At 37.8% G+C, this 19834-nt stretch overlaps 1 protein-coding gene across 2 annotated transcripts; it reads left to right on the forward strand.

Annotated features, from left to right (window-relative positions):
* Positions 1–8174: 8174 nt before the first annotated feature.
* LOC122655932 (probable 6-phosphogluconolactonase 2) lies at positions 8175–19485 on the forward strand. Of its 2 annotated transcripts, none has more exons than XM_043850323.1 (4): positions 8175–8194; positions 8898–9103; positions 9244–9379; positions 18913–19485. In XM_043850323.1, exons 2-4 carry the CDS (start codon positions 8931–8933, stop codon positions 19402–19404), a joined length of 801 nt encoding a protein of 266 aa, XP_043706258.1. In that variant the 5' UTR covers positions 8175–8194; positions 8898–8930; the 3' UTR covers positions 19405–19485. The 2 variants fall into 2 exon arrangements, with proteins under 2 accessions (XP_043706258.1, XP_043706257.1); XM_043850322.1 differs by lacking the exon at positions 8175–8194 and adding an exon at positions 8236–8341 and having other exon boundaries at positions 8897–9103.
* Positions 19486–19834: the final 349 nt, after the last annotated feature.

Consider the following 19834-nt stretch of genomic DNA (forward strand, 5'->3'; position numbering starts at 1 on the left):
ACAAATTTTTTTTTTACTCTATTTGTCTATCCATACTAGAGAACATTACATGATCCACACCTTTATGTGTTAGATGGAAGGATCATGTGACAATTTTGACTGTTTAAATATAAAATATGTTCTATATGGCCTTCAGGTAGTACAATTAGGTGCACCATTTTGTCTTTTTGTTTTTAGATATTTTAGAAAGAAACAAAAAAAAAAATGCTAACTAACTATTTGCCTCTTGCACCCAAACACAAGACTATATGAATTTATCGTTAAACCCCTAATGAAATAAAACTCCTATTTAGATCAAACTCTTTGTGTATGTTCTCATTGGCCACTATGTTAGCAACGATCTCTAGTCGATTTTCTTTGTTGTTTTTTAATTTTTTTTCTCTTTCAATTTGAAAAATATTTGCAAGAGTTAGGCTATAAAATACACATGGGATTAGCCTACTATTTTATTTCACATGGCACTACCATTGGATACCAAATCTTTATGGACATGTTGCCGACCTTGACATTTCAATGTTAATTTTCAACCCAAGCAAATGCCGCCACACCAAGATTAATGCCTCTTTTTTTTTTTTCTTTTGAAAAAGTCAAATTTGCTTGAGAAATGCCAAAATGGAGAAAACAGGTCACCTTCAATTCATGTCCGTTCCAATTCCCTCCAATTCCTCACATAGGAGCGGAAATGACCACCTTAATTATCCCCTGATCGAACACACTGCCCAAGATGGGGTAGGATGGTCATTTATGCTCCTATGTGAGGGATTGGAGGGAATTGGAGCGGGCAGTGAATTGGAGGTGATAAAAATTCTTAAAAAGTTCTCATATTTAATTTATGTCTTTATTAAGAGTTTGATTGGATGTGCTTGTTAGGAGGCTTTTTATATGAGCATCTATTTTTGCCATGTGGTAAAGTTGTATGGGAAAAAAATTTTGTGAATATGGATGCCGAAAGGTTCTCTACTCAAATGTCAAATTTCAGTCCACATAATACTTGTCAAGTGGCAAATAAAACGTTGAAAATTTAAGGACCATTAAGAGGGTGCGGACCACAGAAAAGAGTCATGGACATATACCCTCCAGGAGGGTATCCAATTATAAGAGAGGATAAATGGTTGAATTTGAACATGAAATTTTATACATGGCTAGATTATTCCTACATATTTAATAATCAAAATTGTCAAATCGTTCATTTTAATGGTAAAATTGGAAAAGGAATTCGTGCACGGTAGATTCCATGCATCAATCATTCAATAGGGGGTGTGGGGCTTTATGGTCATTTTTTATGGCAATAAATGCCCATCTGATAATAGTTAATGTAGATTGTGCATATAAACTCTTGCCGGTAGGTATTTAGCAATTATGTAGGATTGGAAACGAAGAGAATTCGAACAAGTATATTAATATCTGAATTATCCGATTAACATATTTGGTATCTAAATTCAATCCAATATCCGATGGATATTCCATCCAAGTATCTGAATTCGTATCTACCTGGGAGTTGGATATCTGAATTAGAATATGATAATATCCAATTATTTTTAATATATAAATAATCATAAAAAATAGTATTAAGTAATATTTAATTATTTATAATTGATGAGAATATATAAATATATAAAGCATATAATTATATTAATATTAAATTATAATCAGAACAAATAATATTGAAGTTGATACATCAATATTTGGATCTATATCAATTGTCTAACAAATACATCAATATTTGAATACATATTGAAGCCGATGCATAAAATCACGGAAATTTATTGTTTTTCTTTGGTTGTGGTTGTTTAGGTTTACCTCGCACTACTGTCTGACTACATGATATTAGGTGATCGAATTTAATATCTTCTATGTGGCATATTAGCTACTTTGAAGATTCATTACATTTTGAAAAACAAATAATTAAAAACATAAGGGAAAGATGTCAATACAGGGGTCTAAATGATTAGTTTTTTAGTTTTTTTTTTTTTTTTTTTGGAGATAGGAGGGGTATCTAAATGATTAGATTTTGCTGTAAAAATTGATATGAGACCAATCTTCGTGGTTAAAAAACTATTGGTTAATTCTCCCCACCACCAATAATAGAGAGGGGGGGGGGGGAACCACGAGTGAGTGAACGGTGGGGGACTCACGGAAAATTATCACCTCCAGTTTGCTGACCGGCTCAATTCCCCAGTTCCTCTAATAGGGGGATGGTGGACCCCACCCGGGCAGGGTGTTTGGGCATGGGTAGAGAGGTCATTTCAGCCCCCCTTTGTTAGAGAAACTGGGGAACTGGGCCGATCAGCAAACTGGAGGTGATAAAGATCCGGGACTCACACCTTGGTCTCTTGGGAGCCCACAACAACTTGCATCCACCACGAGGAGTAGTAGTTTGTCTAAACAAAAAATTAGTTTATAAACTCGCATCTTAAAAATAAAAAAATCCCCATTTAAAAGATAACTAAGTGGGACTTTGGTGAAAATCAAAATAACAATATATAACTCCATTTTCTAATGGTTGATTTAATGGTGTTAAATAAATTATTAAAATTCTCATAATTATACCCTATTTTTTGTTCCATCATTAGAATACTACACTTAATATTTAAAAATTTAATCCATTTCTTTCAAAGCTTCTAAGATGGGTTTATTAAGTAGTTTGATGATGCAATAGATATTAATTGGCATACACAAGTATTAAAAAAAAAAAAAAAAAAAAGGTAAAAGAACGTTAATTGGTCGTGTAGCCCCTGCACCAGTGCAATAGTTAATGATAGTGCGCACAACAAAGACATTGGTTTTAGATGTAATTGTCAATTTCATTTGGGACTGAACGTTCTTTTTGCACACAAAGGTATTGGGTTGTGTGCGGACTCAGGAGCCACGCTAACCATGCAATTGGCTAGCCTTTCCCCCACCCCCACCCAAATATATATATATATATTTTTTCTCAACACAATGTTAACAATCAAGAATTCTAGTGCTCCCCACCCCAAAATCTCTTATGTGGGACCTGTTTGGTTGTGGATCCAAATAAGGGGTAAAACTTGGGTTGGACTAGGTAGTCAATTGATGGATTGTGAATAGGGCCATCGATTGACCCAGTTCTTCTTTTTTTTTTATTTCTTTTCTAATCTTTTGATCCAACCGTTGGATTTAACATCTACCACGTGTCGAGTTCCGATGCCCGCATTGGCAGATGTGGTCACCGGAGAAGATCTTTTTCCGATATCTATCACCAATAAACAAGTGTGTCAAAAAAGTCATGCAATAGTTCACAAGTGTTAGGCTGGTCTTGAGTTCACCATGAAAGCCCAGCAGCCCATCTCATCCCAGCCCAGTCCAGCCCCCGAAGAAATTTGTTCTTAAAGTCTACATATTGGGCTGGGCTCAAGTTCGGCCATATTCATAATCCATCAATTGACTACCTAGCCCAACCCAAGTTTTAACCCTTATATGGATCCACAACCAAACAGGCCCCACATAAGAGATTTTGGGGTGGGGAGAACTACAATTCTTCATTGTTAACATTGTGTTGAGAAGGCATTACTGTTTTTCTAGTAATCGATAATTTTTTACCCTTGGATTTAGCATCTGCCATGTGTCGAGCTCGGACAGCTGCACTGCACCACATGGGCAGATGTGGACTACTGTAGAAGATTTTTAGCCATAGATATTTCAGACTGGCAACCTAAACTGTTCTACAGCTCTGGGATGGGATGGATTTTCATTTATTTTGTAACTCTAGGACTGGATCTAAAGGTAAAAGAATCGGAATCTACTTTTTTTTTTTTTTTGTTCCATTAAAGTGGATTCCATCTAGAAGAAAGGAGATGGAACAACAATACAATCAGCTCGAATATTGATGATTCCAGCTTTATGTTTTTCTGTTCATTAATATTTGGATGGTTAAAAAACACTTCGAACAGAATTTGATAAATGTTCAAAATTCCAATGAATAGAGCTTTTAGGTTAGATTGTTATAAACCACCCAATCCTTCTTATGATCTTTTTATTATGACTAATACACTTTTTTAAGTGGGAGCTAAGGGTGGTGGGGACCTATTCTTCATTGGAAGATTCTGATTCTTTGAATACAATCTTATTGGGCCCCACCCCAACAGCCCTTATCACCTTATGTTTATTTTAATTGATACTGTTGGTTGGATATTTTTTTTAATATATATGATTACTATACAGGGATTGAGATATCGGTATCAGTATCGGTCTCCAGATCAGCCCGGATTGAACAATTTTATCTCTATTTTTCATTAAAATTGAATTTTTTTATTTTATTTTTTTTCCAATTTTACACTTGATCCGATACCAATGCCCGATCCAAGATCGACCAAGGGCTGGACATGATTCATGCTCTGTTTTCAAAATGGGGGGTAACCATTGTACAGAAAAGGCCATCAATCACCATCTAAGAGACTTGCTGGCATTAATGCTAGATTCCCTGAGACTTAGGTTGGAAAAGTTTTATTTCATTATCATTGTGGGGCATTTCATGGGTTCTCTTGGCTTGCTTTTCTTCCTTTGTATATATCCTTCCTAACTCCTAAGCAAATGTTGATGATATAAAGCCTGAGATTCCAGGGCTTCCTCCCCTTTCATAGGATCATCATTTTCACTTTGAAAATGGTAGGTGACAAGCCACCTTCAAGGTAAACTCAATAAATAAAAAAAACATAAAATGGGAACAATGGATAGATTGAAATGGCATAAAGTGCCATCAAAGTGGAAAAGGATGATATATTGTTTCAGAAATTATCCCATCTCTTCCAATCATATGATCCTAAGCTCTCTTCTTATTAGTTGAAATAATTAGAGAGATGATTAATTAATACAAGAGTAGGGAAAAATAACTCTTTACGAGAGTGTGTCCTATGTCCTACACCAGCACTCTCACGAGTCTATCTCTCTCTTCTTTATACAAAACGACATCTCTACCCCTTTAATTTGAGGAGAAAAGAGATAGTCACATGCATCTCACTCCTACTAAAAAATAAGCTACTTTCCGACAAAGTATCAGAAACTTTAGAAGTGTATTATCAGCAGGTTTAGGGGACACAAACCCATAAACAAAGGGAAAATTTTCCATAAAAAAGGGGGGGGGGGAAATGAGAAGGTGAGAAGGGGGAGAACTGTATGATTGGAAGAGTAGAAAGAAACATTGGGTTAAGTAAACAATTCCTTTCCCCTGCATCAACTTTCCAGGTGTTTGGATGGTCTCTATTGGGTATCGAGGACCAGTACAAGGGTATAATCAATCATATGCAATAGGGGTAGACATTTTATGACCCTAAATGAGTGTACTTTTGGTGCCAGAATAAAACCTTTTCCTTAACTTTTCAACCCATAGTATACATGTTCAAAATATCTTCCTTAGTCCACTAAGATCCCATAAGGGAAGAGACAGGTAAAGAGAAAGTAAATCCATCTAATAATGTATAGGCAAAAGTTTTCAATGTACAGCTGTGCATGTACATGATCGGTATTAAATGCAATTAGATTGACATAAATGCCCATCCCAAATGACATATAATACCCAATGCTCCCTCTATTTGACGGAGTTGATGGAAGAATTTCCTGTGTATGAATATCTTCCCCTAATGTATACATGACATGTAGTAAAAGAAAAAAATGAAAATGATCGGTTTTTGCAGGACCATCATCAACCCACGCAAAATTATGAAGATACATCACTTCCAATTCTCGAGTTTGAAGTTGAAATAGGATGCCCGCTTAACAACTTGTTAATTATCACCATGTTAGGGATATTTCACTTTTTCTAACTATGTATAATTTTCGTTATGTGACAATTCATATGGGGTTGAAATTTTATAGATGATATGACCTTTTGGTTCTCTGTTCACATGTGAAGTTTTAGTCCAATCATAATTGTCAGAATTGCAAAATATGTGAATATTTGTAGAACTGTAAATTGTAGATTCATTTACAAGAGAATAAATACAGATGAAGTATATCTTTATATAGGAGGTTCATACAAAGAAAGACCATACAAAAAGCAGATAATAAGGGAAGAAAATATATAATATTTATAACATTACAACTAACAAAACGAAATGGGACTTTAGGGGGATGCATAGAAATATATGAGAGGAATTGTCATTATATGATTGAATTTGAGTATGAAATTTGATATGTGCCTAATTTAGATTATTTCTTAATATCTAACGGTCAGATAAATTTGTCGTATCAATTTTCCACATATTAGAATAAGAGCATAATTACAATGCATTTATCACCACTTATTTCACAATAATTAAAAGGGACTTTTGAGTCTTTAAATGGGAATCAAGTAACGGTGTTAAACGGTACATTTTCGAGTAAACCATTTAATTAGAAGGTTTCAATTTTGAAAACATAATATAGCCATTTATTAAACGATTTCTCAGTTTCGTTTAAACGATTCAATTTGATTTTAGTAAACGATTTCGATTTGATTTTGACACTCTTAGAGTCTAGGGGTCTTTTGGCAGTCAAGGCCTACCAAATAGTCCAATAGAATTGTAACTAAATAATGTAAATGCATGACCTGATTTGATGTAACATGCTCTACTTTTGAATCCCTTTAGTGACATGATTAGCATATATAGGTAGGCTCAAACTAGGCTAACTCTTGAATATTTATTTGTGGGCAAGAGTTCTCTGTGGGGAACATGACCCCTATGTGCGTGATCAATGGAAAAACACACAGTGACATCAACAAGACAGTGATTACCACGTTTCATGGATTGGAGCACTCCCTAGTCCCCCCCACAAAGAATATTTCTCCTTTACTTAGTAATTCTCATTGAGTTCTTTTTCTTATGGGGGGATCGAGAAGGGATGACAAGCATGAATCACCACCAATCAGGATTCAGGATGATCATTATTGGATGTTTTTCAAGTCCCAAAGAAGGTTCCATGTATATATCATGATTCATGCATGCATAGATAACGTATGGTGAACTCTCATTATCAGGCATTCAGGTATAGAACGTTGGTTTGGACTTTTCGTGGGTCCAATGGGAAAGAAAAGAAGGAAAGGAGAAAAGAAAAACTTAACAACAATTAATTTTTAATATTAAATTTTAATTAATAAAAAATAACGATTCTTAAAACATTCGAATAAAATATTCTTTTAAAGACATAAGTTGATTCCTATATTTTTCAGCATATGATTTGAAAAGGTTTTTTTTTTTTTTTTTTCTTGAGGTTGAAATTGTTTGAGATTTGTGATTTTACTTGGCCATTGATGTTTTTTTTCTTTATTCGTGTTGTTTTATATTTCTCTTGCTTTCTTCGTTTCAATCTTACTTCTGCTTAGAAGAGAGAGTTTAAAGCAGATGAATTAAGAGAATTAATCAAGTGATAAAATAAAGTTTTCAAAATCTAAATTTATTTTAAACTATCAATGTGTATATTTTGTGGTGATAAATGGAATGATTCACGATAGAATTTAGGACTGAGTTTTCCTTCAACCATTGTATCCCTTGATGATGCGTTTGGAGGGTGTGCATTAGGTATTGTACTATAGTAGGGGTATTTTCGACACAATGGGAGATATTTTTTTATTATTCGTTAATAGGGGGAGATATTTATGACCATTGATCGTTATAAAATTTCTTTTGATCATTCGTAAACAATGACACTATAAAATTTATTTTGATCATTCATAAACAATGACACTATAAAATTCCTTTTCATTATTTGCAAATAGGGGAAGATATTTATAACCATTGGTCGCTGTAAAATTCCTTGATCACATGATCAAGGAAAACTCTCTCTTAGAATTTAATAAATAATCAATTTAAATTATTTTTAAATATACAATAATCAGAATTGTCATGTCATTAATACCATTATACAAGGAATAAAGAACACCAACTGGTCACGTAGCACGGTATGTTTCTATACCCAAACATAGCTGCATGTGAAATGATCGATGCACCTTCTGAAAAGCGAAAAAGTCCAAGAGTGTGCCCATCATTTTGTATATGACTATGTATACACACACTTACACGGCGTTGCACGACCGGTTAATGTTCCTTTTTCCATAACTTTTTTTGGTAGAATTCTTTTTCCCATAACACAATTTAAAGAATACATCAATAAATACGCCCTGGACGGGACCGTTCGTAAAACCTTTTGTCTTATCCATTTACAGTTTCTCACTCAGCTCTTGGAATGCACGTGGAAGGTAACTTCTTCTCTCTTGGTAAGCGTTCTTTTTTCCCTTTCTTTTAATCATTAATTGGATTAGAGTATTGTATTATATTTGAAGGTAAAACCATCTTCCATCTTCTTTCAGTTTCGGTTTTCTCTGCCACCTCTCTCCCTTCTGCGTGTAAGTTTTTATTTTTTTAGTTGGGGGAGCCTGCCTCTTCTTATTTAAGGGATCCTAGGTATCAAGAGATTTAGGAGGGTTCTTGTCTTTTGATTCTTCTTTCTGCAACTAACGTTTTTGATTATTTTATAATCTGGGTTTTTCTTTTTGGTTCTAAAATCTGTTTAATAAGCTGATTTGAATTTTCCTGATCATTATTTTTTTTGGGCTTAATCACGTTCTTCGGTGGAATTGGATTGTCGTTTGAGAATCCTTGCTTCATCTGCTCTGCATCAGTGGACTAAGAAGTTTGCTCTTATTTTCTTGGGCTTTGTTTCTGATTTATTTGTATAGTCTTAATTTGTAGTAAGTTGGCTATCTTTTTCTCTATTTCAATAAATCCAGTGGTGGTTTTGAAGTATTAAGCTTTCCAGCATTTCTTTAACAATCATCAACTTTTCTGCCCCATTTGTTCCAAGACTAATTTTGATTTTTATTCGCCTTTTGATTTCACATACTATAAAATCTCTTAACTAGATTTCTGTCAGATAAACATTATTGTTTTCTTCACTGTAGGATCAGCTTTTGAATCGTAGACTCCTGAAGAACAATGGCAATGTCTGGGGGTCCCAAGGAGAGAGGGGAGTTGAGAGTTCATGAAAATGTGGATGAGCTTGCCACCGATTTGGCTGACTACATAGCTGAATTATCTGATATATCAGTGAAAGAGAGGGGGTTCTTTGCCATTGCCATATCTGGTGGTTCTCTCATTAGCTTGATGGGGTAAAAACGATTTTCCTTTCATCACATATTATTGTCCTTTACATAGATTTGGTTGAGTTTTGGGTTTTAAAATTTGCTGTTAGGATTATTATTATTATTTTTTTTGGATAAGTGGGTTTAAAATTTCCTGTTGGGGCCAGGAAACTATGCGAAACTCCTTATAACAAGACTGTAGACTGGGCAAAATGGTATATATTTTGGGCTGATGAGCGTGTAGTGGCAAAGAATCATGCAGATAGTAATTATAAATTAGCTAAGGAAGGACTTTTGTCCAAGGTATGTTGCCGGAGATTATCTATTTATTTTACGTTTTTCTTGTTAGTGGTAAGAACCTTGAGCAGTCAATTGTTTCTTCACTCTGAATCTATCATAGTCAGAGAATTCTGTTGCCTTAAAATTTGAGTAAACTGTTTCAAATGCTACTGTTTTAAGTTTAGGAGTGCTTTGCTCATCAAGGACGAATCCACCTCTAAAATGAATTTGATCTTTTTGCCAGTTTGAATTCCCCATTAGAGTAGCTAATTCAAATCTGTATTCAAAAAGGAAATGTAAGTATGAAAGGCTCTACCTTATGATAGATTCTTTTTTCAGTCTCTGTTAAATCATATTCACAAAATTAACTGGAACAAATGCCTTATTCCAATTGCCTTGGTGTTTGACTGCTTTTGAGGGACTGCCAACTTGATTACCAAGTGTTTCTTGTGTACCTCTGCACCGGCTTCAGGCTTGTGAGAAACTTACTCCAGTAATACTAGACTTATATTGTCTTTTGCTTCTTTGGTGACTTTTGGATGATCTTTTGATGTGTTTCAGTTTTTGGCTCCCTTTTCTGCAGTAAATTTTTAAATTTTTGATGGGAATCAACTTCCATGTATCTTCTCATTCTCTTTGATTTATGATCTCTGGTATTCTTGTAGCCCACCTGTTCTTTTATTCTCTATAATCCCATTTATGTACCTAAACAAGGACATTGCTAAGAAGCAATAATGGAAAAACCCATGCTCAATCTTGAGGTATCATCAAGCCAAATGCCAGGATTCTTTCAGAGGCTCAGAGCTAGCAATCCCAGGATGTCCCTCTACAGAATGATGGTGAACCAGTCCATTGTTGAGAGTGTTAATCAATTGTTTCTTTCATTGTCCCTTTTTTTTTTTTGGGGTGGGGGGGGGGGGAGGTGGAAGCTGGGGCAGGACGGGGCGGGGTGGGGTAATGGTATTTTCTTCTCTAGAACTAGAAAATTGCAACCATTTTAAGGTGGATGGGATCTTTCATTTGCTCAAGCTCTGTTTTCTTGATGGGAAACCCCACACAACTGGTTTGTGTATGTGTTTGTGTGTACTGGATCCATGTCTTGGTTTCTTGGTGGGAGCTATGTAATGTAGCCTAGGTGAAATAAATCTCACTTAGGACCAGGTTCTGTTTTAGGGTTGGCCGAATGGGCAGTTTAGGTTAACTAGGGCAAAATTAGGGTTAGGAATGGGAGATTGAGTTAGGGTTTTATTGGGTAATGGTCTGCAGAATTTTAGGAGTCTATTAGAATAGGTTTTAATGAGGTTTGAATAAGAAATAGAAATTCAGAAATATTAGGGTTAGGGTTTTGGGTTTTCAGATTTAGGATCTAAGCTGAAACTAGGGTTTAGGAGCAGATTTAGGGGCTGGGCTTTAGGTCGAGTTTTCCTAGCAGGGAGGGGGTGGTTCGGCTGGACTTTGGTGGGGGGTTTTGATGGCTGGTTAGGTCTAGGCAGATCTTAGGGTTTTTGGGTTTTTATGTTGAGGGAGGGATTTAGGGTTTGTAGTGGATAGGTGAGGCTGCAACTGAGATCGAGTGGGAGGGTTACTGTGATGGACCTGTGGTTAGGTTTTGAGTGTAATCTGATGAGGGAATAGGGCTGTGATGAATGTAGATGAAGCTAGGGTTTGGGGAAGTCGATTAGGTTAGATGGAAATAAGAAGAAGAGATGATAAAGTTGCAGGAAATTGTAACTCTTACTGGAATTGCAGAATTTCAGCAGCAGCAACCTTGAAGAACTTGAAGGAAGAAGAAAACGAACCTCCCGATCTGCAAGATGCAAGGAGTCGCCGGATTACTCCAGCCCTAGCCTTTGATATTACTCACAAGGGGTCTTGATATGACACACAAGACAGAGAAGCAGCAGCAGCAAGAAGAAACAAAATTTCAAACATAATAGGTGGGGAAGCCTCCCACGATTCTACTGTTTATAATAATAAGGGGGGCCTAAAGGCCTTACAAATAATCAATCTAAAGCAATCCTAATCAGATTAGGAGTTGGGATTCCTAATCTGAATCCTAATTATAAAACATAGAATAGACTTATACTCTAAATAGGAGTATAAGTGTAAACAACTAAAACAAATAAAATAAAATACTAATCCCTCTAAAATCGTGGAGGGGAACTAAGAAGATAAACCATGAAAAAGACTGTTTTAACCCTAGGCTAAAAGAACAAACAAATAAAAAGGCTCCAACGAAAAATCAAAGAACAGCCAAATTAATCATGGTTTCGGCTTCTGCATCAACTCTCCCCGACTTAGAAACATTCATCTCCGATGAATGGGTGAAATCCATACAACGCTCTGGCAACTTGGGGCTGAGCTTGTTGACTTCATGAATGGGAGTCCACGTACCATGCTTGTGTGAAGAAACTCGTCCACGAACCTTGTGATGAGGAGGAGGAAGTAACATGTGGGCAGCAGCTTCAACACTTCCCTGGCAGAATTCTGTTGAAGGTATAACAGTGGGAATATGGTCTTCAAGTCGTGGGGCCTTCTCTTCGAAGAACCAAGGGGGCATCACAAAATCAATGTGTTCAACCTCCAAAGGGTCTTCAATATTTATAACCTTCTCATTCAGCCCCACATCTTCAAGAACAACAACTTGCTTGATCTTGTCTCCCGTGAAATGTTCCCAATTACCTTATCACAATCAACCACATCATCCATGAGAACTGGAGCAATTGTATGGACACCTTGAGCACCACCATCTAGATCTTCAAGGTGACGGTCTAAGTCTTCATCACTATCGGGGTAGTGCATATATGCCATGCTCATCGTGTCTTCTTGAGGTTTCCTCCGCTTTGGCAGCCACATTAACGTCTATGCTTTTGTGGGCAATCTTTGGCATAGTGCCCAAGTTCATTGCAATGGAAACACTTGTGGGGTTCATTGCTGTCCATGGGAGCTTTACCTTTATAATTAGCACGTGGAGGACGGGAAGAACTACCAGCGGAGTAGGCTGATCGAGTAGGACCAGCAGTAGAATTTCCAGTTCGATTGTGACTAGTGGTAGTAGACTTGAATGCTGAAAAAGTTTTGACAAGTACCTCGTGGAAGAATCAAATCCTCTATTCCCAACCAATAATTCTTCACCTTCAATGCCTTCTCAAAACAATCCTTGACGCCCGAACATCCACAACACCAATAGCCCTGAGGATGTCGATCTCAATCCCAACCGGAATCGGGACAACATCCGAGTAGCACTTTCTATTGTGTCGCATGCGAGATGAGAGAGAGTCAAACTTTTGCATGTACTCGGATACAGTCATGTTCCCTTGACGAAGGGAGTTGAATTGATCTTGCATCTGAGCGGTGTAGTGTCTTGGTAAGTACTTCTCTTTCAAATCATACTTCATATCCTCCCAGTTGATAGGTGCTTTACCTTCACGTTCCATGTCCCGCTCTGCCTTGCGCCACCATTCTCGAGCAGAACCAATTAGTTTAGTGCGTGCCAGTCTCATCTTTCGGTCTTCAGGCAAATCATACCAGTCAAAGTAGTCATCTAGGGCAGCAAGCCAGTCATAGAATTTTTGTGGATCACCATGCTCAGCATACTCTTTCAATTCTAGCTTGACCTTCTGTGTATCGAACCGCCGGTTAGTAGCTTCATCTCCAGTGAAGTAGGACCTCAAATATTCCTCAAAGTTAGGTCTTCGAGGTGCTTGAGTAGTTCTGTCCCTGTCTTCTCTGTAGTCATCTCTGTCATACCTACGTCGATCCCCTGTAGTCTCGGTCATGTCTAGACCGATCTCTGTGGTCCCCGTGACGCCGGGATGACTTCTATGATATTCATCCCTTCCCCGAGTTCCATGTACTTGAGAATGAACTTGGAATCTGTCTTCCTCTACATATAGAGGGTTGCTTACAAGAGGCACAGCTTGCCTTTGTTCTATTGTTGTCATTCGATCACCAAGAACTTGTTGGTCTGTTGAGATCTTCTGCAGCATAGCCGTGATTGCAGCAAGGGAATCAGGTTGGGGTGGTCGTGTGGGATTCATAGCAGGGCTGCCATGTTCAGCCATGGCTCTGATACCAATTTAATGTAGCCTAGGTGAAATAAATCTCACTTAGGACCAGGTTCTGTTTTAGGGTTGGCCGAATGGGCAGTTTAGGGTAACTAGGGCAAAATTAGGGTTAGGAATGGGAGATTGAGTTAGGGTTTTATTGGGTAATGGTCTGCAGAATTTTAGGAGTCTATTAGAATAGGTTTTAATGAGGTTTGAATAAGAAATAGAAATTCAGAAATATTAGGGTTAGGGTTTTGGGTTTTCAGATTTAGGATCTAAGCTGAAACTAGGGTTTAGGAGCAGATTTAGGGGCTGGGCTTTAGGTCGAGTTTTCCTAGCAGGGAGGGGGTGGTTCGGCTGGACTTTGGTGGGGTTTTGATGGCTGGTTAGGTCTAGGCAGATCTTAGGGTTTTGGGTTTTTATGTTGAGGGAGGGATTTAGGGTTTGTAGTGGATAGGTGAGGCTGCAACTGAGATCGAGTGGGAGGGTTACTGTGATGGACCTGTGGTTAGGTTTTGAGTGTAATCTGATGAGGGAATAGGGCTGTGATGAATGTAGATGAAGCTAGGGTTTGGGGAAGTCGATTAGGTTAGATGGAAATAAGAAGAAGAGATGATAAAGTTGCAGGAAATTGTAACTCTTACTGGAATTGCAGAATTTCAGCAGCAGCAACCTTGAAGAACTTGAAGGAAGAAGAAAATGAACCTCCCGATCTGCAAGATGCTAGGAGTCGCCGGATTACTCCAGCCCTAGCCCTTGATATTACTCACAAGGGGTCTTGATATGACACACAAGACAGAGAAGCAGCAGCAGCAAGAAGAAACAAAATTTCAAACATAATAGGTGGGGGAGCCTCCCACGATTCTACTATTTATAATAATAAGGGGGGCCTAAAGGCCTTACAAATAATCAATCTAAAGCAATCCTAATCAGATTAGGAGTTGGGATTGCTAATCTGAATCCTAATTATAAAACATAGAATAGACTTATACTCTAAATAGGAGTATAAGTGTAAACAACTAAAACAAATAAAATAAAATACTAATCCCTCTAAAATCGTGGAGGGGAACTAAGAAGATAAACCATGAAAAAGACTGTTTTAACCCTAGGCTAAAAGAACAAACAAATAAAAAGGCTCCAACGAAAAATCAAAGAACAGCCAAATTAATCATGGTTTCGGCTTCTGCATCACTATGTTTTGGAAATGCTATACTAATTGAATTTTTCACACATATTAACTGGCGTCGTGGTAGATTACTGTGACTGTGCAATTAGGCATGACATGGAGTGGGTCAGATATGAAATCTGCTATCACCTGCATCTGTTAGCAGGTTTGGTTTGTACAGTAAGATACACCTTAAAATGTGGACTACATCTTACTGGCTGCTGAGCTTACCCAGATCAGGATCTGGATCTTGGAGAGGGATGAGAGATGTAAGTAAATGTCACTTATGGAGGTGCTTCAAGTGAAGCATGAACATAAATTCTGGATTTTTGGGGCACATCTGAGCCTGGAACTGGCAGTCTAAAATTTGCATCTGAACTCCGTGGAACTAAACTAGGGAAGATCTTTTTTACATTGTCAGATGATCTGTAGTTTCCATATAATTGTTGCTGCAGTTATTAACTTCACCCATTAGCTTTTCTTTTACAGTAAGCTCCCTTGTAATAATAAAATCAGTGATAGATTTTGTTGATTGCAAGAGAGTATGAGTTGTGAGGAATTGGAATAAAAACTTTCATATTTAACTTTCTTAATAGATAATGCGATTTCCTTCACAATTTTCATTTTTCTTATACACAAGACATAACTATTAAGCGAACCTTAAAAAAAGAGGGTGTATTATAAAAAGGTTATGTGTGACTTAATGCTTGGAAAGCTGCTTCTTATGTTCTTGTCTTTTTAATCAAGGCTTCTGATATTTTTTTGAACAATTGATAGTCTGATACATTGATTAGCGGTGACTGAAACAATTATTAGTTGAACTTGGTCAGATGTCTCAAATGTTAGGGGAATGGATTTAGTGGTGGAGGTAAGAAAAGAAACAAAGAAAGAGAATAATAGAGACTGTGATCGACCAAGGTCAAAGAGATGTAGTTTTTTTGGATTTAGAGGAATATCGGATTTTATTTCAAGTATTTAGTTTCTCATCTTTTTTCCCCCAAATAACCATTGGCAGAAGGATAATAGAAATGATACATACACAAAACCCATACATTAAATCCCCTTCTACAAGTTGGTTCTTTAAAATATTAGTAGCTATAAGATACTATTTGCTTAAAAAATTTGATTATGAGTGGCCTCCCGTGTTTATAGAAGCCATGAAGTCGTTTGCCTACATGATATTTAGATAGATAGCTTGTCTTATTTATTTTCGAGAATAAATAAGTAGTTAAAGAAGGGCAGACCTTGGCGCAATGGTAAGGTTGCTCCATTGTGACTTAGTGGTTGCGGGTTTGAGTCGGGAAATAGCCTCTCCATGAAGCGGGGGTAAGGCTGCGCACATTATGACCCTTCCTAGACCCCGGAGTGGTGGGAACATCATGCACTGGGTATGCCCTTTTTAATAAATAAGTAGTTAAAAGAGAGCTGTACATATCTATCAAAAAAAGGATGGCTGTTCATCCCAATGGATTACTGATGGGGAAATAGCTGATTGATTTCCCTTGCTTTGGACCTGATTTGACCTTGATTTGATTCTGTCCAGAAATGGCAAGCTTCTAGAAGATTTACAGCAGCAATAGATTGTGTTAGATTGAGTTTTATTTTGTTTCCATTTTTTTGTTTTGTCAATCAGATGTAGCTTATAATGCTTGTTACACGAGTAAGGAGGATGATGGGGAAATAGCTGATCAATTTCCCTTGATTTGGACCTGATTTGGCCTTGATTTGATTCTGTCCAGAAATGGCAAGCTTCTAGAAGACTTACAGCAGCAGTAGATTGTCTTAGATTGAGTTTTATTTTGTTTCCAATTTTTTTTTGTTTTGTCAATCAGATCTAGCTTTAGTCCAATTAGAAAGTCTGTTAGAAGTTTGGATTGGGATTGGAAAAATAATGCTTGTTACACAAGTAAGGAGGCTGATCCCTACTCTATATAAAGGGATCAACCAACCATGAATTCTAAGTTAATGAAATTGCTCAGTAATTTATAGTGTGTATTCTCAGTATGAGGAGCGGATTCTCCTTGGCCCGATAAGGTGGATTCCCAAGGCCTATAGGTGGGTCTAAACTACACTAGTGTTGTTGTGTTTACTTACCTTGGTCTGCTGTTCTTCAGTCCTGCTGATGCAGTGGCTCTAGAGTGGTTGGACCGATACGACCAAGTTTGGAAATCCAAGCCCAAATGAAACCGGCCCAACCCGAGTTTTTGGACCAACAAGGGTTGGTACTTGGTAGGGTTTTATTAGCTATTTGGGGATATCTTTGTAATTGCATTTTCTTTTGGTAGGACTTAGCCATACATAGGAGTTGTTTCAAGTATAGTTTCCTAATGGAACTCGGTGGATAAAATGAATAAAAAAAGTTTGGGTTTGCTTGTCTGTGTGGTATGACTCTGTTCCTTCTCTTGTTATTTTCTCGTCGTCCCTATAAGTTAGCCTCTCTCTTCCTCTCTTCCCTGCAATCTGGTTTCGAACCCTTTCTGCAAGATTTGTTTCAGGAATGTTTTTCTTGTTTAGGAGCTGAGGATTTGACCTGCGTTTGGGTGCTTTTATGAGGACTCCATTGAAATTTCAAGCCGAACGATTGTTGGAAAGGAGTTCGTCCAACTCAAAGGAACCTGGTTTTTCTGCCTCTGGTTTCGGTTGGAAGTGGAAGACGATTTCCCCTCTTTCGTGATATGCTTAACTCCTTATTTTATTCATTCAAATTCCATTATTGAAATCTCACCCATCATCCCTGCTCATTCATCCGCCATATTCATTAAACCTTCATTCCAACCCTGATTGCATGTCCTACTAGTACCCATTCCCTGTTCTGGCCACAACCCAACAAAGCCCTGTTGTACCTGCTAACTGTCCCAGTTTCCCTTGAGATTTCAGCCCCTATTGCTTACAGAACCCTGGTCTATGAGATAACATTTTCTCCCAACTGTGCCCTACTCTTGTCCTATCTCTGAGCAACCAGACTATTGTTTCTGTCAGCAACCTTATTATCTAGCCTTTGTCCCATATTCTAATCCACCCATTCCCTTTGTGCCCTATGCCCCTATTTTAGCCTTTGGCATTAAGCCCTAATTTCTGTAATTAGGATTAAGGTGTCCTTAGTGCCCCCCCCCCCAAAAAAAAAAACCAAAAAAAAAAAAAAAAAAATTTTTTTTTTTCCCTATAACATTGTGGTATACATTTTACATATGTATTCAAAGAGGGGGAGTGGCTGTCCTTGTTTCTTTCTTGGGCTTTGTTCCCCTACCTCCCTTCTTTAGTAAAATTTCTTGACTTAAATGAATGAGAGAAAAAAAAGAAGGGGTGGGGGCAACATCCTAGTGCAAGTCCGCTTTTGCAGGGTCCCAGGTGGGATGGATCGGAAACAGTTCTAACCTTTAGCATTTTTGCATAAAGTGGCTACTCTCTCCTTGAAAAAAATATCAGTTTATTGACAGTTAGTTATCAAAATAACTCCTGATAGAGATGAGTGCTGTCAGTTGTGTATATCTATAAAAGCGTGAAAGTATGAAACAGTGTGAGACTGCTATCCCTTTAGATGTGAATGTGAACCATACAAGGTACCACCTTGACCAACTCAACCCTTCCGATGTGACATATGGAATATGGACAAGCTGCTCATTCGATTTGCTTTGTTAAGATGTGCAATGTTTTGTTTACTTATTCACAATCTCTTGAAAGTTGAAAATCGTGCATTCAATGCAAGTTTTGCTACTGTTTCTACATATTTTGTCAGAATTTCAGCACACTTTCCAAATCCCTTGAGTCCAGATGCTGTTCATGAATATGGCTTGTGATCACTATCCTAGCCTTTTGTTTGTACCATTTGATTATTGTTACTGTACGCCTCTATGTTCTCCATCACAGTAAGTCAGTAACTAAAAAGAATGAAAAGTTCATAAAATTCTTAGTGGATGACCATATATAGGCCTTTCTTAATGTGCTGGGAAGTACACAGTTATATGTTATTGTCTTAATTTTTCTTTTCTTGCTTTTACCCTTTGTGGCATAAACAGCCTCAGAACTGTGCGGCTTCAACTTTTTGAAACTGCCAGTTTGGTGATTTAACACCCTTTTGGTATCCTTTAGACAAGGAATGTAGTAAGGATAGGAATTTGATTTGGGTGTGAAGTTCTACAGTCTGATACTTGATTTATTCCTTTATTAATTTTGAAAGGTTATCATTATGTATTTGATCAAATATTCTTCATTCCAAAGCTTCGTATTGAGAATTCTGGATTCCAAATTTTACACATATACTGCCCCCACAAAGAATACGTGGATCATCATCTTTTTCATTTGTTGCTGTCACATTTCTCCTCATGTATATCTGAAATTGCCAGGTTCCGTTTGTCCCTGGTCACGTATACTCTATCAATGATTCCTTGTCAGCTGAGGAGGCTGCTAATGAGTATGGGTTTGTCCTCAGGCAGCTGGTGAAGACCCGCACAGTTGGTGTGTCTGAGATTAGTGACTGTCCCAAGTTTGACCTCATCCTTCTTGGGATGGGTCCAGATGGGCATGTTGCTTCCCTCTTCCCAAACCACATAGCACTTGACGAGAAAGATGAGTGGGTCACCTTCATCACTGATTCCCCCAAGCCCCCACCTGAGAGAATTACCTTCACTTTGCCTGTGATCAATTCGGCCTCTAATGTGGCAGTGGTAGTGACAGGAGCAAACAAGGCAGAGGCTGTACACTTGGTGATTGATGATGTGGGGCCTGAGTGTCCGGTGCTGCCAGCCCGAATGGTCTGCCCAACAAATGGTAAGTTGGTATGGTTCTTGGACAGGGCAGCTGCCTCTGAACTAGAGGCTTCTCAGTGCACAAAGTAGGGGTCAGCCTGATGTGAAGTTCATGTGTGTGTGTGCGTGTGTTGCGGAGGAATTCACAGCTAGTTGCTCCTTCGCTTTGTCGCTTCCCCATTTTATGTCTTCCTTAGGGGTTTTTTTTTTTTTTGGGGGTGGGGGGTGGGGGTAGGGTTTGTTAAAAGAGGCTAAAAAATATGTGTGTGTGGGCGGGGGGGGTTTTGGTTTCTCTAGCTGTGGCGTTGTCTCTTTCAGGAATTGATGTGAAGAGAGGAAGTTGGTCTCATGCGAAGCGAAGTTGGTTTTGTTGGGAAAAATTAGGCCATCTTTGTTCATATGTAGAGAATCATTTTCATGAAATGAAAACTAGAATTTTTCTTTGCTCATGTATCTTCTACTTGATCAGATTTTTTTTGGGTAAGACTTCTACTTGATGAGATTTGTTGTGGCTTGTTTC

The sequence above is a fragment of the Telopea speciosissima genome, chromosome 3 (genome assembly GCF_018873765.1).
Source record: "Telopea speciosissima isolate NSW1024214 ecotype Mountain lineage chromosome 3, Tspe_v1, whole genome shotgun sequence".
Classification (NCBI taxonomy): Eukaryota; Viridiplantae; Streptophyta; class Magnoliopsida; order Proteales; family Proteaceae; genus Telopea; species Telopea speciosissima.